The following is a 24,134-nucleotide window of genomic DNA, read 5'->3' on the forward strand; positions in this document are numbered from 1 at the left end:
GAGTTATATTTCCATTAAGTAACAAATAGAGAGAAAGGAAATACATTGAAATTTGAAAATTTGGAAATTGAAACAAATTTTAATTGTAGCTTATCTTGCAGCCTAGCAATCCTATCTTGGATAGCCATATCATACCAAGATGTTGTAGCACTCAGCTTATATATCTCAATTTGTTTCAAAATGTCCAAGCGTTCGGCGGAAGTCAACACCATCCTCTGAACACATTGGAAAAATCTATCCATAACCTCTACATCAAACCTAAATCCACATGGATAAGTGTATGCGGGGTTGAGGTAGAGCCCTACTGCAAAAATTAGTCAATGAAGGTTGTCGTTCCATCACTCTGAATTCATCAATCACACCCCATATCTCATATTATCTAGTGAATATATCTTCCCCCTTATCCTCATAGTACTAATTGATAGCTCCCTGGGCCCTATCCATTGCCTCACACAAGTGGCCTTGCAGGCTTCTCACTGTAAACCACGTCAAGAACCTTTACCAAAGGTTCACTGATAGCACACAAATCCTCCACTCCCATCTGAAACTTTGATTGTGTCTCACAAGTTGGGCTATGGCTTGCCCATCCACTTTAGTGTTGTAGACACAAGAATTCCACTCATCTGAGAGAAACATCCTTTGTAACTCCAACATAGAATTGTGGGGAGATTGAAGAGAAATGAAGCTAGTTGCAAAACATGTGACAGTAGGACGAACCAACTCCTTGCCCCTTGCAAACTATCTCATGAGAGTTATAACATATAGATGTTGTATATATATTTTGTAACACATCTAGCTTACTCAACAATTTCATTGATCCAAGGAATTTTTCCCATGTACTCTATCTTCAAATCAATGCAATAGGCAACAAAACGAGTCCAATATAAGCTCCAAAACCTCTTCATGAACAACCTGATAGCAGCAACGTAGTTAGCAGCATTGTCCGTAATGACTTGGTTAATAATACTTCAAGCCAATCTCTTGGATGAAGTTATCCAATAACTCAAATAATAACAGTGCATCTTTGACATATGCAGATGCATCAACATATGCGATAAGCATTGTCCCCTTGGTATAATTAACAAAAAAAATCAAAATGGAGTCTGGACCTACCTTCCCATCTGTCCAACCATCTGATATAATGGTGCATCCAATGATCCCCAATGATTCCTTCAGCTCAGCCAATCTCCTTGTGCAATCAGTCTTTCCCCTTGAAGGAGAGGTCCTCTCAAGTCACTGTAAGAAGGTCCCTTGTATCGCAGAACAACAATGGCAATAGCTTCAAACATGGAATGGCAGAACAGGTTGATCTTAGCAAAGTTGAATGGCATGTCACTCGATAGAAAACATTTTGCCACAATTTTGTCAGTCTCCTTCAGTTTCTCCTTCAATTTCACCAACAACCAAATAGAAGGATCCCCCTACACACAAAATCTCAACACAAAGAAAGGTGAGGACACAAAGGGGCCAAGCCTTGTGAAATGTGAGCACAGAGATTGGCTTTCCCCCACTCCTGAGAAGCTTGTAGATCTAAGTTCCTGATCAAGCCTCATTTCCTCCCTTAGATCTCTCTTCTTATGCATTTGAAAAATGAATTGATTTGAATTGTGGGCAATTTTTGGGTTTGTTGGCCAAATATCCTAATTCAACCTCACTCTATTATGACCCTCATAGGGTAGACCATACTCCCACATTAGGACCAATGGCTTTGGCATTTTCAAATTTTTCGAGCATCGATTAGATTTGTAAACCTATAGGAAATAAAATAAAATAAATGAGGGAAACTTAGAATACAAATCAATAAAAAAGCTTCAAAAATGTTCCAATTAAAATACCCTAGCTAAATAAGTTTTAAATCTTCCATTCAAAAAGGGCTACAAAAGGTATATCTAATGGGCATTGCATACCCTACACTAAATCTTGAAAAACAAACAAAAGGAAGAAATATTTTTCTACATCCCAAAGAATGTGAATATGGTCTATTGGAGTAGATCTCCATTCCACAAATGCTTAGTTGATGGCAAAGAAAACTATGGATTTTCCCTTATTTGCTTAATGAAAACTAGTCACGCTACACTTAGAGCTCAATCCCCACTCAAGAAAAATCGTAGATCATCAAACAAACCTGAACTGACGCTTTAATCCAATTTTTCCAGCAACAAGGCAATAATTTCCCTTTGACTCATGATACATAGGAAATTATCACAATAAATTAAATTATCACGATAATTTGAAGCAGGGGAAACTATCGTCACAAATTGTGGTGATATTATCGGCGACTGGTGTCTCAGAGATATTATTGCGACAATTGCAATAATATTGTGATATGTGCAACATTGCAACTAATACAATAGAATGTCTACATGTGTTTGACTGTTCACATGGTAAACTCAATGGAAAATCTACTCAGGTTTGGAGTTTTCCAAAAACCTAGATGCAAAGCAATTTGTATAGTCTAGAAACTAATAATTCTTACAAGGTATTTGACCAATCATACATATGATGTTGTCTTTCTTGCACTAAATTAGATTATCAATCGAGTCTAGCTTAGGCAACTTAGATGAGTGTTAACCTTCCCACCTAAACTCAATTCTCCCACGTGAGGCCATGTATTAAGTATCCTAGACCTTGTGTCTTTTTCTTGAGTATCTGTATCTTGTTGTTTGGTAAGACCATGCTCTGTCCCTTGAAGTTAATCTCGAGTTCCTTTCATTCTGTATTGGATTGGAGGGTCTTAGATGAGCATTCTTGAACTCGTGGTTTTATGGGATCCTGCATTTGTAGGGACAATCACTATTGTATGGGCCAATCTAGCGCTCGTCAATGTGCACCTATGTCTTACCACATGGTTAGAGTGTATAGAATCTGTTCAAATTTCCTGAGGTAGTTCACAGTTCCCAATGCAAAGTGGTCTTGGCAATCAAAAATTCAACTTGGTTTCATATTGTTTGGTTTGATGAGACAAGTCCATGCCACATTGGATTTTTCCACTCAGAGGTGACAATGGCTAGTTACAACTTGGTCAAACTTGGTCAAAAGGTTAAGCAAGTTTCCATGAGGCAGAACAGGAGTAGTGTTAGGCAGAATGATGCATGGAATATGTCAAAAATGATCAGTATAATGAGAGTAACAATGCCCAAGTGTCAAATTTCCAAGATTCCTCAAGGAGTTATGAAACCAACACAAGTGGCAGATGACGTGGTGGAGCAAGTGATGATGTGGCAACACTAGGCAAGATTTGAAGAGTTCAAGAGTCAAGACAGATCCAATTCAAATCATGGCTAGTTTAGCCAATCCTAGGTGTTGGAATTATCAAATAGTCAAGGGTGCTAGAGATCCATTGAGTCGAGGGGGGAAGTCGAGTTAGTAAAGGAAAAGAGTCAAGTCAAGATAGTTTTTGATGAAGTCAACTAGGCATTGGGTGCTCTAACTAGTCGTTGGAGATGTCATGTACCAAGAAGTTGAGTAATGGACTGAGAAAGTAGTCATTAGAAAACAAGTTATTCCTCCAAAAGACAAAGTTGAACCTCCAAGTCAAATCATACCTCTCAAATGACCAAGTCGAATTTCTTCAAAGGCAAAGGAGTGGTATGTTCCCCAATGAAGGTGTACTATTTTTCTTCTTTAATTATATTGAGCCATTAGCAAAAGGAATTATGGGCTAGATTGGGAATTATGAGCTAATTCGACCCCTTAGTGGTCAAATTATTCCTTGTAATGTAATATTTTATAAAAATACTAAGTCCCCAACATTTGGATAACTAGTAAAAAATTATTTTTTCAGGAGTCCATTTAGTTGTTTAGCCATTAAAAATGTTCTATAAAAGGCTACCCTCCCCTCTTATATTAGTTGTTTTCATAGGAGATTAGTCTGTCATTCTAATAAAAAGAGCTCATTTTTGCAAGCACTTTGTTGATTTTCTAGTAGCTAGGTAGACTAGAATAATTTTCAAACTAATAACTACTTCAAAAGATACAATTTGACTTCTCCAATCATTAAGTAGTTGTACTTGAAAATTTCAACCATTGAGATTAGCAGAGCAGTAAAGATCATAGAGAAACAATAAAACATGAGACACCAAAATTTCTTGGGACAAAACCCCAAGAGGGGAAAACACAGTAATCTTTCCTTATGAGAGAGAGAGTTCAATTCATCAAATTGTACATCACCATATTCAGTCAAGACATCAATACATAGACAGAAACTAACCATCAAGATAACCTCCCACAAGTGCCAAGCCAATCCTTCAATATGCCAAGACAAACTTCTTCAAATCTGGTCTCCAAGAGTGCCTCTTCCTCGACCTCAGAATTTCATATCATCACAAAATTATAACATTAGAACTTTGCACACTTTTAGGGATGATGAGACTCAGAACTTCGCATGATGATGAGTCACAAAACTTCGTACCAATAGACTTGGCATGAGTATAAACCACAGACTTCGCATAATATAGATTTCGCATAGTTCGCATAAGAGCCACATCCTTCGTATAAGAGCCATAGAGTTCGCATAAGAGCCACATCCTTCGTATAAGAGCCATAGACTTCGCATAGGAGCCACAAACTTCGAATAGGACCCACAGAGATCATGGACAAATCAAGTGTCTTTTGGTGGAGGAGTGATGTCATATATAGTCTTCAAGAGGGGTAGAAAGGGTGCCCCCAAGGGGACATGCTGACTTGGATACATGTGGGGTCATAAATCAAAATATAAATTCAAATTTTCTTCTTTGATTTTTATTAATGAAAATACTGACCAAAACTACATTTTTTCAACATTCCCTCTTTGCTAGGGAGGTACTTTTCATTCTCTCTCAAGATCAACACTCTCTCTTAAATAGGGAGGTACTTTCAATTCTCTCTCAAGATCAATCGCCTTGACTAATTCATTGGTCTCTTAGTAATGACCTAAGGGAGAGATCACAAAGTCAGATGTACTAGTCTCATCATAACAAAAGATACATAGCATCAAATTCATCCCACAAGCCAAAACCAATGGCATCAAGGTCAGAACCCAACTGACCATGGGATCAATCAATATTATTCATGAGGCCAAACTCTCCAACCATATGAAATAATTTCTCAGTCAAGCACAATGACCCAAGAGAGTAATCAAAGTCAATATCTCCGACCATACCAATGGTCTCCCGATCAGACCTAATGACCTAAGAGAGTATACAAGTTCCACCTCCCTGACCATAAACAAGGTCTCTCGATCCATGACCCAAAGGAGAAATCTTTATCTCGATATCAAACTCCCCCACTATAAAGTCTCTCGGTCCACAACCCAAGGGGGGAATCCTGATCTCGATGTCGAAAGAGTCAATCTCACTGACCATATGGTCTCTCAGTCAAATACAATGACCTAAGGGGGAGAATTCAAAATCAATGTCCCTGACCAAACCTACTAGTCTCTCGGTCAAACACAATGACCTAAGGAATCACTCCAAGCCTCGAAATTAACCTCCCAACCATAATGGTTTCTCAATCAAACTCAATGACCCAAGGGAGTAACCAGAACAATCTTCCCAACCATAAACCACGGTTTTTCATCCAAGCCCAAGGAAGATTCATGATGCTATACAAGAAGAATTCTCAGCCACTCCAAGCTTTTCACAAAAGCAAGCAAAATACATCAGGGACAATGGCTTAGTCAAAACATGAGCAACCTACTCACCAATAGTAATGCATTTGAGCCTCACAACTCCTCTTAGGACAACATCCCCGATATAGTGATACTTGATCATCATGAGAAACAAGATTCTCAAAAAGCTTCACACAAGTATGATTGTCACAATATATCACGATTGATTCTAACACTTGATCAAACAATCCAGCAAATAACAGGTTGAACAACCACCTATATACTCAGTGCCAGTCGTGCAACAGAGGTTTGCATTCATGATATCACAGCAGAGCCCAGGGCTATACTAAAACAATGTCCAGACGTGCTCTTTCTTTCTTCAATGTATTCATCCCAATTAGAAACTGCAAATCCATGCAGTAAATAGTTCAACAAGCCAATCACTTGACGATACCAAGTCAGAATTAGAGTCCTGTAGCTTATTCCAATTTTTCATCATGGGAGTGTTCATGGACTCGGTCCATCATGCCAACCTTCTGAAGGATTTTAACAAAGATTTCACCAATCTTTTGCCACACTTCTAATCCTAGGTAGTCATGCATTAGACTGAGATTCTTTAATCAACTCCCTCTTAAACTGGACAAACAAGACCTCAGCCCCAATCCAAAATAGATTATCAAAACCACAGCCTCATCTTCAACAACAAATCAGCATTTCTCCAAATAACCATCAATTCGAGACTATAATGCATGAGGAGCCTAACTTCCTATTCTTCTCCCTCATACTAAGGTAATCCTTTACTTGATACTTCTTGCCATCCTCATCTTCGAAGTCACAACTTACTTCATTTCTAAACAAGCTTTAATTTGGCTAGTCGGTCTACTCCCTCTGAGTCTAGAGCTCATCCAATACAACATGGGTCTTCTTGTCACTATCTTTGCTTGGCTCTTCCATTCTTTCCATCCGCTGCTACAACCTTGGGAGCATTCATCATGTACCTGCAATCCTCTCTATGAGGGCATGGAAGAACAATCACAACCAAGCAAGATATACAAAGACAAGAGACTAACAGAAACAACAACAATAATAATAACAAGAAAGAGAGATACAAAATACTTATCTTTAAGAGCATGTCAGCTCCTCTTGATCTTTGCCTCTTATATCCAACTTGCAAATCAACATCATCATGATGTTATTCCTTCCTTGCAGGAGCTAAGATTTCTTCTTTCAACAGAAACATTCAATCCTAGGGTTTTGCCCATAAACCCTAGGCTTTCTTCTCAAAGCCCTTTTTGGCTAGCTAGGGTTTATCAACCCTAGATATCCAATTGTCTGAAATCATAGCCAATACTTATAGTCTTCCAACCACTAGATTTTCATCCTTTGATTTATGTTTATATGTAAATGTTCCAATATCATAAAGTTTCAATAGACATTCCGATGAGGTATCTTCATATGATAGCAACACATTAATTTTGAGCTTTTCAAAAGATCTTATCAAGTTCTGCAAAAGACTTCAGTCTTAAAGAGGAGCTCGGCCTCTACAGTAATAGGTGTAGAGGTATCTCGGCATAAGGAATTTTTCTTCAATTTTGTCAACCAAACAATTTCTTTTGGCTTAGAAAGAAATTATAAGTACTACATACATCTTTTATATGGGTTCATACAAGACACTAATTCAATTCATCTTTAGATTGCCAAGCAGCCTCGGCACAAATGCAAATTTGTTCATTTACACAAGGTCTTTAGTGAATATTGTTGGAGATCTTCAAAAGGGTTTGAGATATAAACTATATAGTTTTGCATTCCCAAACTATAGCACAATCTTGTCCCAAATTGCTTGACTTAAGATAAATACACTATTAATTCTTAAATGAACCAAGTTTTTGAGAGAGCACATACCTTGCAATGCAATTAAACTTCATGGTTTAGATTGAACCAATTTCCTTCTTGGTACCTGTTACCCACCACTAGTGGGTGACCCCTATAGGAAAATTTTCTCCTAGATTTGTCTTCATCCGGTAGCCAGCAGCCCCTTGCAGCCACGAAATAGCTCAATGTGCCATCATTCTCCGCCACCTGAACCAGCCATTGTGTGCCCTCGCCCATCTGTTATGATCATATGTTTGAAGGTGGGCCTTCCAACCCTGAAGGTATGGCTTTTCATTATGTAATTGGGTATTTATGCTTGCTTTTCTTGGACACGTTTTGACATGGATTAGTGGGGGAATTCGGCAGAAAGAATGGACTTGGATTGTACTCTTGTTCCATCATCCCAACTTGGTGGTTAATCTTGTATCCTAGTCCCATGGGATCTCCTCTATTGGCTATTAGCTTTAGGATTGGCACTACATGGAAAACCCTGATTTTGGTTGTGTGGTCCCGCTTCCCGATTCAATATATCTCACTCCCCTCCGCTCATTACAACCCCTTTTCACACTTTTCCCATCTAGGTCCATATTTTTCCATTGGGTCCACAAGAGGTTTTAGCCTCCCCATCCCCTTGTCCACACTTTGGGTCGGGCCTGAAACGATGCCCTAGAGGTTGATGTGACTAAAAAAAAAAGTTAAAAGCATAATTTGACCACTTACAACAGGAAATGTACCACAAAATGTAAAAGATGGTTGAGACCTAAAATTTAGCATGTGGGCAAAATCCAAGCATGAGCTCTACCCCCTATCATTATGGCCATCACCCTGGTTTCTAGGGCCCCTACGAGTGCCCCTTGCATCATTAGGGAACATATAATTGTCCCAACCCCTGGGGGGTGATGAACTGCCCAACCTTAGGGGGGTAATCACTACTACATCATTCACATCATGCTCTCATACCCTAGAGCCCCAAGCGATGAACTACCCAACCTTAAGGGGCCAATCACCGCTACATCATTCACATCATGCTCTCACCCCCTAAAGCCCCGAACAGTAAAAGAAAGAAAAATCAATAAAAGGAAAAAGGCATATGAAGAAGGGTGGAAAAACAAAGGTCAGGGGAACTCATGTACCACAATTGCTCCCTCCTACATTTATACACCCAATGTGTGGGCTTCCCTCATTATAGCTACCCTTGTAACATGGCATGCGGCATGAAGCCTTCCCTTTTGCCCCAATCTATTCAATCATTATTTCACATGCCACCTACCATTTGATGCATGTACCAGGGACCTGTCACTCCCTTAGAGGTTGAAACCACCTAATAGGGTCCTTTATTAACCTCTCTTGTTGAGCAACATAACACATGTACTTTCTAAAGCCCATTTGGAAGGGCATGCCACTATGGATTGTTGTACTGGAAGGTGAGGAGACGCATTGGATCTTATACAAGATTGCAAGTAGGTCTTCATCTTGGACTTGGTCTCCCTAACAGGATCTAATCTCTCTAGAGGGCCATGATGGCACCTGTTGGGTGAGAGTTAAGATCCATGGGTCTCAACCACATCAGAGCATTTATTGCCACACCATGGGCTTCTTTAGCACCACATATTGCTTGTTCGTGCCCTAGCCATACAGAGACGATGATGCATTTAATGGACCTCGTTACTCAGTCAGCCACACACTTGAACGCAACACTTGGTAGTTGATATAGGGCCCAGATGTGGTTTTCTCTTCATTTGGAGAGACACGGGAGGACATGCATCATCTTCTAGCCCTCACTTATGGAGCATCGACTTGTTATTGAGCCACTAGAGACCCATGAGACCATTGATTGTTCCCCACAGCCTCTTGGGAGCACTACAAGATGTTTTATTTGGATGTCAAGGGGCCACCCCCTTCATCATCATCTTAGGAGCCCTCCTTTTCATCATCGCACATTGAGGACTCATTTTGGCCTTCCAACGGCCCTTTGCACCATTATCTTATCATTTCGGCCACATTAGGAAAGCTTATTTCACACATTTGAGCTACTTGGTGGCTTGTCACCAAATTTATTGTTACTTTGCACATTAGAATATTATTAGGGGTTTAACTAGTCCAATTAGGCTAAATCGAACTTCTAAAGGCTCATATAAATAAAAGAGAGCCTCATTTGTATTGCATGACCACACTTCAGATTTTTTTCTACCTCATGAGAGGATTTTCGGCCTGCAATATGTGGAATGATGTGGATGATTAAATGCAATTTGATGTGTAATAAGTTTTCGCTATCTCTCTTGGAGCTTCCCCTTGGCAAGATTGTGGATGGATATACTCTTCTTTGTCTTGTAAATGCAATATAATGATATATTTTTGTTTTAATGGATGTATAATGCATGGAATTATTTTCTTATGGTGAAATAATGGCCCCTAATTAATGTGAATTAGTGGAATCATTTTAAGCCCATTTATCACATGATTTCACCAAGCCCATTTATCACATGATTCAGTTTGCAAATACAGACAAACTAGTGAATGGCGAGGTGTATGAGCAAATGGATACCATGTTGGGGCAAATAAAAGATATTGTTCATAACCGAGATCCCGACTTGTACAAACTGATTCACGATTGTGTGTGTGAACGATGGAATAGACTTAATCTTCCACTACATTGCTTGGCTTATATCCTTACGCCAAAATACTACCCTACATCTTGGTTGGGCCAACCTGCACCAGGGGGTGGGATTAGGACCAAACCCCATTTAGATGCAGAGGTAACTAGTGGATATTTGCAAGCATTAGAAAAGTTGATACCTGATAGGGAGGAATGTGCAGCTGTGCGCCTTGAAATAGGCAAATACTTCAATGGCACTGGTTTGTTTGGTACCTTCCATGCAATGGAAGACAGAGACAGATTTGATGCTCTCACATGGTGGGAAACATATGGCGGCCATGGACTTTTGCCAAAATTGGCAAAAAAAGTTCTATCACAGGTTGTGAATACTTCTTCTGCAGAGAGGTGTTGGAGCAGCTACAGCTTCATACACAATGTGAAAAGAAACAGACTCAATGAAAACCGAGCAGAAAGCTTGGTTTATGTGCACTACAACTTGAGATTGTTGAGTCATTACTGTGATCGGGCTTATGAGGATCCCACATATAAAATTTGGGACAATCACCTAGAGGATGACAATTTGGAGGATGGTATAGTGCATCTTGAAGAACTGGAAGAGGAACTTACAAGGGATGAAGATGAAGCAGTTGCAGCTGCAGCAGCCATGCCACCTCCACCTCCACCATCCAGTAGCAGTGCTCGAGGTCCGAGTCTTGTTCCTTTGTTGTCGCCACCTCCATCTACACCCTCACGTGGAGGGCATGTGCCTTCTAGTTCTGGTCGTCGATCTGTGCGGGAGACTCCTAGAAGACCACCACGACCTGCTTATACTCCTGGAGACTCTCGTGGCAAGGGCCGCATGTAGATTTACAGTTTACTTGTCTTTTCTAGTTTCTATTAGTTTTCATAATTGTTGATTCTTGAGTCCTTGACTCTTGACTCTTGACTCTTTCATATCATAATGATATTTTTTGTAAAGTTTGTTGAATTTTGAATGGGATATGAAATTTTATTTTCTCCATATGAAGTCCAATTGGATTGGAACCACTCTCAAACATCCTAAAACAATTAATGGTAATGTTAAAAATATAATTAAAGGTCTCCTTTATCTTTCATTTTCATCCTTTTACTTTAAGAACTTAACATTACCATTAACTTAGCATCCAAGGAGCACCTAGGGAGTGTCCAAGACGTGTGAGGGGAGCATAATTCAGAGCGTGGGAGCACGGTTTGACACATGGCGGTTCCAAATATTTTCAATAACCACGCAAATCAAGCCTAAATCACGGTTTCATTCTTTGGAAATTTGGTTCTTAGAGTGCTTTGGTTCCAAGATCTAGTGCGGGGTACGGACGGTTCCTACAACATTGCCGAGACTTAATGGAAAAATTCCACATGGTATGTGATCTTCTCATCAAGCTCTACAATTTGAGACCAAGTTGACTTTTTGACTTCCAGAATACTTTGCATTGGGAAACATGAACCACCTCATGAAGCGTGAAAGGTTGCTAACTATGAGATTTTCATTTATGAGAAACATCTAAGAGATACTACGCCAAAGCCAATGCCAACTATAGACTCATAACCATGTGGAAAGACATAGGTGCACCTGACATGGGCTAGATTGGCCCCTACAGTGGTGATCACTCCTACAAAAGCAAGGCCCCTCTAAAACCATGAGTCTTCTAGTAAGTCCATCCAAGGTCCTCCAATCCTATCCAAGACGAAAGCAGCAAAGATGAACTCAAGGGACCAACCAGGGTTCAACCCAACACAGTCTATGATACCCGATACAAGGACTCACATGGTTGTTACAAGGCTTTAACTTGTGACCCTGGGATTACAATGATGTGAAAAAGACTGCAATAGATGAGTATGTAGCCCTGCTAGTATATACAGCTTGAGTGGACCTAATGGTTAAGAGCATGTATTTCCTCCTAAGAGGTCACAGGTTCAAAACCAGAGGGGGATAGAGTATGTATGCCTTTGTAAATCACTGCGCGGAGGTAGGTCCCTTGTCCCACAAACAAGGGGATCTTATACACCAATGCGGTGTCTGGCTTGGCCGTGACCTTAAAATTTGATAATGATAATAATAATAATAATAATGGGTTACATGACCTTAAGATAAAACAATTTTTTTGTCATCCATCTGTGCATAATCATATTGCATCACATTTCTATAAAGACAAGTTGTATCATAAATTGGAATGCACGACCCAAACAGGCTCCAAGCCCATTTGACATCAGTTGCCAAACTATTGTTCATTCCAGAAACAGGATACCTCAACGAATATAAGGGAAGACGGAAGTATAAGATTTTTTTCCTGACTCTATACTATATAGTAAACACTTTTTTCATTTTCGAAACATACTCCTTGGCAGGCATCACGTTTCCACACCTAACATTTTCACATTTCCAACATAAATTGCAACTGAACCAAATCCAGTTTAAAGAAAAAAAAACAGAAATGGATATACCACTATTCTCGATTAATTTTGCAGTATTCAGTCTCCTTGCTGGTGTTGAACTCAAGAGCCTCTGGTAATCTGGAAGTAAAGTCTACATTTGCAAAAACAGGAACAAAACTAAGTAAATTGTATGGGTAACAAGAGATAATTTAAATATCAATTCATTGGGCATGCCTATTCACTGCTTCAAACTAAACATATAACAAAATAAAATGTAATGGTCCCTTATGCACTCTAGACTTTCAAAAATAGGAAGTAAATTATTGAATCAGTATAGACAAATACAATCACTGCAAACTGTTAATCCAATCTAAATGCTGATTTAAAATACAGATTTCTCTGACGAAATCACTACCCACCTTTGGGACACACCCAATATTACGCAGCTCCTCTGTTCTAGCCAGCTTAGTTGCAGAAAATAACTCAAAAATCAAGCAACCTGCCAGAGTTTTGTTTCAGATCTATAAGATGAAATATTTGAAACAAAATCAAACAGTTATAAAACATAACACATTATAAACACTTCACAAATTTAACAAGCTTTATTTTCCAAATCCAGTTACATTTTGACTAAACTTGTAAGCTAAATCTGGAATAGACTCTAAAATATTCATTATTCACAATCTACACCTACCAGAAGAAAAATAACACAATAAAAGCCCTAAAAGTGTAGTACATCATTTATGAAAGTGTAAATTTTCAAGCAAATCAGCAAGATTCGATGTAGTTAGTCCACAGTCAAATGTGAGAAAGGTACTCAGTTCAACTTCACAATAAGTATAAAGCCAGGGAAATCAGACACAACAGATAAATAAGCTTTCTCACAAATTATAATTATCATGGATGAAAATGTTCCAAGCAACAACCTTTTGAATAAATTCTAGACATCAACATTTAAGGCATGTGAGGATTAAGAACCAGCAAAATTTGGTTACCAAATCAGAATAATTCATATGGAAACGTTTAAACTTTATATATTTGTCAAAGTTAATGTATTAAGCCAGTTATTCTCTCAATCAAAACTAGTATATCCTGTACAACAAGCAGATGAATCTGAAATAGGAATGTTGCAGACAACTTCCCGCCAAGGAAAATTTTACAATTAGGCTTTTGCATTGATTTCATTTCAGAACAGAAAGTGTATATTTAATTTATATTATATTAATATCCTCAAAAGGCCAGAATAGGTGAAAGGGACTAGATGTCAATTAAGTTTAGCTTGGGTGGTTGGGTGGAATAATTGTTATCCTCCCCACACGGGATAACAACTCTGTTTATGCTCTGGAATAGAGTAACTTTGTTGCGCTCTTAAGTGAGTCTATTCTAAGGGCTGGCCCAGCACCAGCAACCTCTCTCTTGCCTTCAGGCTGAGAGGGAGGCTGAATTTCTTCCCCGGGCGGTACCCAATGCCCAAATTGGAAAAAGGTGAAAGGGACTAAATAAGATAACATAATTACACCCATGTCCACAAATAAACAAGTAAGAGGTCAATGGGACTAGAGATTACAATCAAGGGCTGCTAAACAGTCAGAATGTCTAGAACACTCCTAAAGCTAAAATTTATCATAAAAATGACAATAAATTAAGAAAAAAATACAAGCCAATTTTAGCTTGAACTCTACTTATAATATAGCACTCGTCCCCAAGAGTATCTATGCATATCACACCTATCAAAGTAGAAGGAACTCTCTATAGAAAATCTCAACCCTGATGAAGAGATAAACTGCTCATTATTAAAGGGGGATTGTATGATTACTATTGCTAAATCCATAAAGCTTGTTAAGCAAGCCATATCAAAGAAAGAAACGGAAAGGAAAATATTCAGGGCTTGCAAAAACAAAGGTGAGGCAATGTAACTTGAGAAGCTCAGTTCTCCCTCTACAAAGGCACTCATGGACCATGGCATTCCGTAACCTAGTAAAAGACTATGACATCTTTCATGAAGTAAACCACAAGCCATAACACTCATCACTTACACTTATCATTTAAAAGGGTTTCCCTAGGAATTGTTCCACCCTTTGGGGTTGGAAGCACCTAATAAGGTCATATGATAATCCTCCCATACTTAAGTGAGATAGCGTGTACGCAATCATAAGCTAGTTGGACATTTGAAAATGATGCTTGTGTGAAGTACTTTGATGACTTTGGCATTGAATATGGTCCACCCTGATGCTCTTATGGTTCTTGTACCCATGATGTTGATCTCACTTAACTTCTTGAGTATGTGCTAGATGATACTGACAGGCGCAACCAAGATCCCTTGAGGCATAAGTGATGCTTCTCCAGCACATTGTAGGGAATCTCTAGCCCCATTCCATGATGATGTAGGACACCTAATGGAGGACATTGGAGCCTTGTCGAGGAACATTGACTTCGATGATGACTTTGAACTAATGATGAGACCCTCCTCTAACCCTACGACCTTGGACATGGTGTTGATGTTTGTAGCAGCGCACAGGTATTTTTGCAGTGGCTAGGAGTCAAGCATGCAAGAACCATCCAAAGCCTCCATAGGAAACTTGCTCAATTTATTGAGTAAGTTGTCTTTATGATTTAGCCTAAAGTCTAACTTAGTAAAAGCACATTAATTAAGTTAATTAGTTAATGTTGGCTATTGAGCTATGAAAACTAAGAAAATGTAATTTTAATTACATTAATCAATTTGTTTTAATCTCAAGTTTCAACCACTAGTCTCAAGTGGGTTACAATTTGATCCTAGACATCCATCACTTTGGACATTACGGTTAGGGATTTAGCTCAATGAGAAATTATAAAGCAAGTCTAAGGAGAAAAGAAAGGCACAACAATTTATAGAGATTTGAGAGAGTGATTTTCTTAGTGAGTGTGATACTCAAGAGTCAAGACTGATGAGAAACGAAGTGTTGCAGCAGTGAGAGAGAAATATGGGAGGAGATTGGGTGGAGATCTTGGCCATACCAATTTATGAGCACCAGTTCCCATGGCCACAAGGGCGAGGGCAGATTGCACGTGCAGTGCAACGAGAGCTACAGGCCACACATATGACATAGGTTTTGTAGCAGCAAGGCTACACATGAGGAGGAGAAGTTGTGCATAGGTCATACAGCTAGCATAGGTGCAGATCAAGGTTTTTTCGAGGCAAGTTTGCTAGGTTTTATTTTGTTGTAAATTTTTGTAATTTCTTTGTGGGCCAATTTCCCAGTAAGGATGTTGGAAATTGTAACTAGTTTCAGTCTTCATATTTGTCATTTGTGCCATGTCATAATGTATTGTCAAAAGAAAAGAAAAAGGAATTTTATTGTAAAAGAAAATTGACTTATTAAAGCATGGATTTCATGCTTGGGTCATTGGTCAATAGGTCAAAGCACCCATTGAGTGCTCTAGGGATTTTATTTTGAGTTAAAGCCAAAGTCATGATGTGTAAGACCCTTTGGGCACATGTAATCAAGAAAGAAAAAATTATTTTATGAAAAGAAGTGTCCAAGAGTCCACCAATATCAGGTCGGCCAGCCCTTCAAGTTGGCCTAGAAGAGGCCCTTCCAGTCCACAAGAAGCCTATATATATGAAGGAATTTGACCTCCATTAGACACACATCAAAGTGCATACATCTGATCTGATCTGAGGCAAGAAAAGAAGTGCAAAAGACTTGAGAAAAAGGTAGGAAGTCCAACGAAGAAGTGGGAGGATGTCATTCACCTTGGATATGCTTTGTTGTGCAAATTTTCTGTGATATTAGGGTTTCCACAGGACTGAATTGTGTAGAAGCTAGCAGCAGACTTTGTTGGAGAAGCAGATCTCTTGGTTGGGTGGCTGGCCTGGTCTTGGTGTGTTGGTCTTGAGTCTATGTTATTGGAAGTCTCATTTGAAGTTGATAAAAAGAGAAGTTCTTGCGGGTTTTGCCCTGGCATGATGCCTACATCTTGTGTTCTTGTGATCTCTGTTTGTTTGGCATTTATTTGATGATAAAAGAATACACACAATAAAAAGCATAATCACAAATAACTGTCATGTATGGAAAACACAATTTAATAAGCTACCCTAACCAGTTTTCCAACATGGTATCAGAGCTAAGGACAGTGGTCTAAAGGCAGTTAGAGAAGGATCACATCTTGAAAGATAAAGAGTCTACTTGTATCATTCCTCAAGGTCGAGTTTCTAGAGAAAAAATTGAGCTCCAAAAGAACACTTTTCTGAGCATACCTTCAAGCCTTTACCTCTGTGATAAGGCCGCAGGCCTGAGCAAAGATAACAAAGAAATTTGAGGAATATAGAAGCACTGGTTCTAAGGACCGAGAGGCTAGATTAATAGCCCTTTCAAGACCGAGTCCCTTGATGAAAGGATCAAAGTCTTGGGCTTAGATATTATGATATGAAATCTCTCCAAAAGTCCGAAATTCTGTGTAATCTCAGAGATCGGAAGTCTATGTATCTTTGTGGGTAATCACATCAAGGAATAAAGTATCATTTGAGGACTAGACAGCTAGCAAGAAAGGGACATAGGCCGAGTTGTTTAGAAGCATTGATGGCCTATTTTGAAAGACCTGTTATAAAGTTACAACCATCGAAAATAATTGAAGATTTCCTGTAAAAGTGATCGCAAACCTGTACACATATATATAGGGAGACCAAACCTTAACTACTGAGAATCTGACCCAAAAAGGATTAAAAAAAAAATTGTTTTGGAAAGCATATTAAAGGTCTATACTCAGAAATATATATACATCAATCTATGACAAGGATAGAAGCAGTACATCACAATAGGAGAAGCATATTCATCTCTGACTATAACAGTGAAGGAAGGAGCCTATCTAAGAACCTGTAGCAGCTTCTATATCCTACCCTAATCTGTAATTGAGAAGAACAGTGGTATCATCTCTTAGATAGTATCATTGCTTGGCTAGTTGGAAGCATCTAGCTTCTTGGGACTTGCTTGAAGCAAGCCTGGAAGACCTTATAGGTCTATTCTACAAAGATATACTGTGAAAATAGAAAGCCCTAACCAGAGGGAAGAATACCTATATTAACACTCATGTAAGATTGAAGTATGTTGGAAGGTTATCTTGTGTTGATCACCTTGAAGAGCATCCTGGTTTGGTGATTGCCCTTGTAGAGGATCATGACATCATTGGAGATTGCAGCACCCTTGAAAGGCAACTTTTGGCTTTGACATCTTGGAATCAATAGGAAGATTGTGGCAGTTGTGGAAGTGAAATTACCTTGGACAATGTAATCAAGGAGAAGGCCTTGCAGCAACTTCAAGCAATATTGGTTGACTAAGGTATGTATAATTGAATAAAAGGTCTGTTTTTTATTGTGTTGGGATTTTCTATGTATATCTTGATCATAGGGTTTGTAGACTTCATTGAAATCTAGGAATTACAAAACCCTAGATGATGCTTGAAGTAGAAAACCCTAGCCTTAATTAAATAGAAACCCTAGCTCTTGACTTTTAGGGTTTGTAGTCTTCATCTTGATGAAGGTCATTAATTTTGTAAAAAACCTTGCTGATACTTAGAAACCCTTGTCAAGAGAGAAACCCTAACCGTAATATGTTTGTTCCCTCACAAAAACCCTAGCATTTGATTTTGTAGGTAGTCTAGGCCAAATGGTAAATCTTGGTAAGGGTAGAATTGGATTTGAGACTCAAACCCTAGGATTGATATTTCAAAAGGAAATATCAAGAGATTTAGGGTTTGGATCTGAAAATCCTAGGAGTTCTCCCTCTCTAAGATTCCATGGAAACCCTAGAGTGGCAAATCTATTATCATGCACTTGTACTTGTATATTTTGCTTGGTTGTACTTGCTATCAAAGAATTGCAGGTAAAAGCAAGATGAGAAGGAGGAAGAAGCAAAGCAACTATCGTGCTTGATGGTGACTCCTTGAAAATAATGAGCATGATGGAGGAAGGGAACTAAAAGGACCCTGAAGTAACTAATAAAGGAACTTTCTCACTAGAATATATATCTTCTAATGATCAACATCAAGTACAATCTCTGGAAGCAAATAGAAACTTGGTAATCAAGTTCGATCCTTGGGCACTCTAATGTAAGAAGGAAAACTCTTGTGGAGATGGACCATGAAGATGTTGAGGATGAGAAAAATTGTCATGGTGAGGTAGCAATATGAAGATACCCTAAAGATCTTTAAGGGAGATCACTTCCGTGAGAAAGCTATGTGCAACTTGAAGATTGGGAAGGTTCAATTGGAAAGCCTTCATTAATAAAGACAAGATGAAAGTCATGTGGAAGATGGATGACTTGGAATTTATCATGAGAAGATGACTATATGATCCGTGATACCAAAAGAATGTTTCGAGATGTGGAGGAAAGAGGGAGCAATACAAGCTATGAAAGACAAGTAAGAGGACTTGTGGTTGTGACTTCTCTAAGGAAGTTGGAATCTCTCTAGGTTTGAGAGGGAGTAATACGAGTCTCCTTGAATAGTGTTGAGAAATCTAGGGCATCAGAAGTTAGGAGATTTCTCTTCTTGATAATTGCTTGTGATATACTTTTACTTCTTGGATTATGATCTTCTCTTCGTTATGTTATTATTGTGTTCTTTTCATCAAGACAATTACCAAATAAACAATAGAAGACAAGAGACACAGTATGTAGGCTTGTCAGCCAAGGCCAAAACCTCTCACTCTTTGAGAGGAAAACCCAATCAGAAATTCTTCTTATAGATCTTCAATTGACGAATACCAAGACCATGACAAAGACCCTTGACTCTAGTGTCCTCCCAAGACCAAGTCACTACCCTCTTCTTCAATGATGCTTTTCCTCTTCTTGTTCTCGGCTTCCTTTCTCTTCTCGATCTCGGCTCCTTCCCTTCTTGATCTTGGCTTCCTTTTATTCTCGGTCTCTTCTTGTAGGCTTGCCACCCTACCACAAAAACCCTAGATTATCTTTGCTTCCTTTATAGTCTCTACAAGAGAGAGACTTCTTGCACCTTGACTCGGCTTCTCCTAGCGAGGTTCTATACCCAAACAATAATCACCTCAAAGTGACAGCAGCTCCTTCGACTTCTTCTGGATACCTTCGGTTCTGCTATCTTCGCACGTGGGAGGACAAACTGACCCAAAAACAATGCTTTAGTATCTTCGCTATCTATCCTTTTTGTTGCGCTAATATGGAGGCTTCCTCTGGCGTATCCTTCGCACTTCTTTCTCGACTTGCTTCACCGAATTCGTTGTCTCCAAATGGGGCTGAGTATGGGTATATATACAAGTTTGTTCATGACTTCTAGGCCGACATGATCTCTTGGAGGGAAGTCGACTTCATCTTCTAGATACATCTTTATGTTGTAGGTCAACATGATGAGGGCTAGTGACAAGGTCTTGGAGGATGATTTTACAGAGACAAGTATGACTCTTTACAATGTGTAACATGACTTCATTACATGACAATTACTCTTTTATTCTTTTATGACTAGATGACAAAATTTCTAAAGGCTCTCAATGGGAGCCTTGACTCAAAAATAAAGCCTCTTACTCATGAAACCCATGATGCAAGCATTACAATAATTTTATTTTATTTTTCTTCTTTACATCTCTTTACATAAAATCACAATTACATGTCATTATGAAGACCGAACATAGTCACACTTTTCAACACTCCCTCTTAACTAGGGAGGTATTCATAATGGTACTTGGTCATTCTCAATTTGAAGAATTTCTCATAAGAAGAATCGGATTGGTAACCCATTTGTTTAGCATCATATCAAAGAGAATTGTCACATAAAGAGGCCTTGACTAACAACTCTATCTCTCCACAAGATCTGAGCTCAATGTTGGCGAGACCAATGATTTATAGACACTCTCATAATTGTCTTTCTCGGAACATACCCCACCCGGGTTCTCAGGGTGTGTTCCATGAGGACTATTCTTATCTTGGATTCCCAGACCTCAAAGAATATCGGTCCTCTACAACTACTCTTATCTTGGATGCCCTATCTCATCCTCAAAGAGTATTGGATGCCAAACGATTACCCAATCCTCTCATTTTGTCTTCCCAGTTGAAGACTAGAATGATGTGTCTATCTCTCACTCTCAAATAGGGAGGACATATCTATTCCAATAAAGGAATTTACTCATTCCTACACAAGGAATGTACTTAAGCTCCCCCTTGGCTTAGGAATTTCCAAGTTTCTTCCAAGTAAGAAACTTTCCAAGCTCCCTCTAAAAATAGGGACCTATAGCAGCTCCTCAGGTGGAGATGATGTGACAACCAGCTGCTTGAAGAACTCCTTCCTTTGATGTCATGAATTTCTTTTGTCACGGAGTCTTCATCTTTTGAGACTTCTTCATATGGTACAAACCATCCATCACTTTCATCCATGAGTCAATCATGTCATCATTCCTTTCATCAGAAAGTGAACCATTAGTCTACATCTAGCCTTGCTTCATGTTATGCTGCCTCCATCATCCTTCCTTCTTCGGAAGAATCTTACATCCTTCTACATGATTCTCTCGAAAGACATCCACAATTCTTCCCTTTGGCAGCATTGCATAAGCCCATCCAGATACTAGTTCACAAATAAGAAATGAACCCTTTAAATCATAATTACCTTCATGATGGTCTTTTCATCATAACATCTTCCTGTAAACATCGGCATCCAATATACTTGTTGACACATTTCCTAAAGATATGTATTGTCAAGGGTCTCCATCTTTTCCAAACTTCCATCAAAGTCTTCATATATTTCTGGGAGATAACATAGTCAATTCTTCTTGGTCTTTCGGATGTTGACTGCCTTTACCATTGTTGCATATTCCACGATCTCTTCCTTTCTTCACATATTTCGTTCCCAGGAACTTCCAATTAGAGTTATTTAATTCTAGTTAGTTACCTCATACTTCACATGAGGACATATTATGTTGATTTCATCTAGTAAATATGTGACCCATGCATGCTTGCATCCTTTGCAGGAGGAGATCCATTCTTTGATCATGCTTCTCAAGATAGAACATTGATCCATGTTGTCTGCAGCCATATGACATGAATTCCATAATATCACATGCAAGCATACATACCTCATCTTTCCTTTGGGTCATCCAAACTTCTTGCAGCAACTTTCTCTGAATGAAGGAGCTTCATTCCATTGACGTGCTTCTCTATTATGTCATCATCCCATGAATTCCACAAGTTTGGAATTCTTGCTGAAACACTTGCTTCTCTTTATGATCAGTAAACCTTACAATGAAGATTCCATCAGAGAATCTGGAGGATCTTGCATATCCTATCCTGCAGATGTTGTCTTATTAACTAATGTATGATGAGCCTTTTCTTAGATGACTTCTTCCTTTTTCATAAGTATCACTTGAGCTTTCAATGAGGTTTCCAAGAGCTATATCCTACATAGTTGACTTCCATAGGTTTTGTTTCAGGCATCCATCATATTATATATGTCACGAGCTCTTACTTATGATGCTTCTACCAAGATGCCATTCTCTAATATGATGCATCCTATCTTATTTTTTATGCTTCCTATCTATAATTTACACAACGGAAGAGTACCTTTCCAAGAAGGAGATTCTCTTAGTCATAGTAGAGATATTTCACTTCCTCCTTCTTAGGCTTCTTTGTCTCAGGCTCTTCTACTTCTTCAGTAATATGGGCTTCTTCCTTATTCCTCTTGTTATTGTCCCTTTGAAGCTTAGGACAATCTCTTCGATAGTGCCCATATTCTTAACATCCATAGCATTGTACTTTACCCATGTTCTTTTTCTTCATTTGAGGACCAAATTTTCCAAACTTTCCTTTTCTTCTTGACATAGCAGCATACGCTTGATTCTGTTCATTTGTTCCTACATTTGACTTTGCCTTTAGTCTCCAATCTTACATAATGACCATAAATCTTGAAAACGAGTGGCTTCTTTCTTCCCATAGATACTTGAAGTGAAGTTGCCCCATTCCTCTGGTAGTGCATTCAGTATTACTGTGGTCATTTCTTTGTCAGACATTATTTCACCCATGATTTCACCCAGATCTTGAAGTTGATATCCTATCTCATAAATCATCATAAAATATGAGGTTATTCCTTCTTCCCTAGAGATTTTTAATTTTTACAGTTCTTGCCTCAGAGTGATGGCTTCTCCAGCAGTATTTACAGAAAACAACTCTCCCAATTTGTCATATATAGACTTTGCAGTGTCTAATTTTGATACATATGGAATGAGAGAGTCTTTGATGGATTCTATGAGAATCCTTTGTGCTCTCACTTCTCCTTTCATGAATCTAGCATGTGCTTGAGTATCTTCTTTGGGAGATTGACTTATTGACTCTTTGATGTGGTCCATGACTTCATTCTCAATGAGATTTAGGTTTGTTCTTTCTTCCATGCAAGGAAATTTGAAGCCCTAACCATTTTATTGCTTTCTTTGCAAAAAGACATTCTGATAGTATCAGATGAAATCATAAACTTACTTGAGTATTTGCTGCTTGCTTCCTCCTTAATCTTGATGTTGATAGAAGATTACACCTTGAAAGATTGAGGGAGAGCTTGCTTCACGATCCTTCTTGAAAGTTCTAGCCTTTCTTAGATGATCTTGGAAATGCTTCTAGGGTTTTGATCTTTCCTCATGCTTCCTTCTTGAAGATGATTTCAAGGCTCTTGCTAGAGTATGATCCTTCGATCTAGGGTTTTGGTATGATGAAGATCTTGATCTCTCGCTCAGTGTCCTTTGACTTGCTTTGATCCTTCTTTGAAGCTCGATTCTCATCTGTCTTCTTGATTAGATGCCCCTTGACTTCAGCATCTAAGCTCTAATACCATGTTGAGAAATCTATGGCATCAGAAGTTAGAAGATTTCTCTTCTTGATAACTTCTTGTGATATACTTTTACTTCTTGGATTATGATCTTCTCTTCATTATGCTATTATTATGTTCTTTTCATCAAGACAATTACCAAACAAGCAATAGAAGACAAGAGACACAGTGTGTAGGCTTGTCAACCAAGGCCAAAACCTCTCACTCTTTGAGAGGAAAACCTAATCAGAAATTCTTCTTATAGATCTTCAATTGACGAATACCAAGACCATGACAAAGACCCTTGACTCTAGTGTCCTCCCAAGACCAAGTCACTACCCTCTTCTTCAACGATGTTTTTCCTCTTCTTGTTCTCAGCTTTCTTTCTCTTCTCGATCTCGGCTTCCTCTTATTCTCAGTCTCTTCTTATAAGCTTGCTACCCTAACACAAAAACCCTAGATTATCTTCGCTTCCTTTAGAGCTAAGTTGCACGAAACGTCGTAACGTTTCAGGGTTTCCGAAATGGGTACGTTTAGAAACGTCACCTCCCAAAAATGGAAACATCAACCATAACGTTGGTTGAAACACACATTATCTTGCAAGGAAAAAGAGAATAAGACCCATAGATGACAATTTAGAAGGAAAACCAAATCTATATTAACTCAAATACATGATTACATGATGGTTGAGTTTCAGACGAGTTTCGGAGTTTCGGGTACGGGTACCACCCGAAACATCGAGTTCCTAGAAGTTTCGTACAACATAGCTTTAGAGTCTCTACAAGGGAGAGACTTCTTGCACTCTTGACTCAGCGTCTCCTAGCGAGGTTCTATACCCAAACAATAATCACTTCAAAGTGACAGTAGCTCCTTCGACCA

General features: G+C 38.8%; 1 protein-coding gene across 1 annotated transcript in view; it reads right to left on the minus strand.

Moving 5' to 3' along the window:
• Positions 1-24,134, minus strand: part of CTEXP (kinase family with ARM repeat domain-containing protein) — a 341,359-nt gene that overhangs the window by 170,507 nt on the left and 146,718 nt on the right. Inside the window, exons 7-8 of the mRNA XM_089436322.1 lie at positions 12,887-12,966; positions 12,537-12,618 (exon numbers count right to left, since the gene is read on the minus strand). Of these exons, the coding sequence (XP_089292448.1) occupies positions 12,537-12,618; positions 12,887-12,966 (162 nt within the window). The remainder of the gene's footprint in view (positions 1-12,536; positions 12,619-12,886; positions 12,967-24,134) is intronic.

The sequence above is a fragment of the Pinus tabuliformis genome, chromosome 5_2 (genome assembly GCF_031772625.1).
Source record: "Pinus tabuliformis cultivar Carrire ecotype Pingquan chromosome 5_2, CPIR1, whole genome shotgun sequence".
NCBI classification, from domain to species: Eukaryota; Viridiplantae; Streptophyta; class Pinopsida; order Pinales; family Pinaceae; genus Pinus; species Pinus tabuliformis.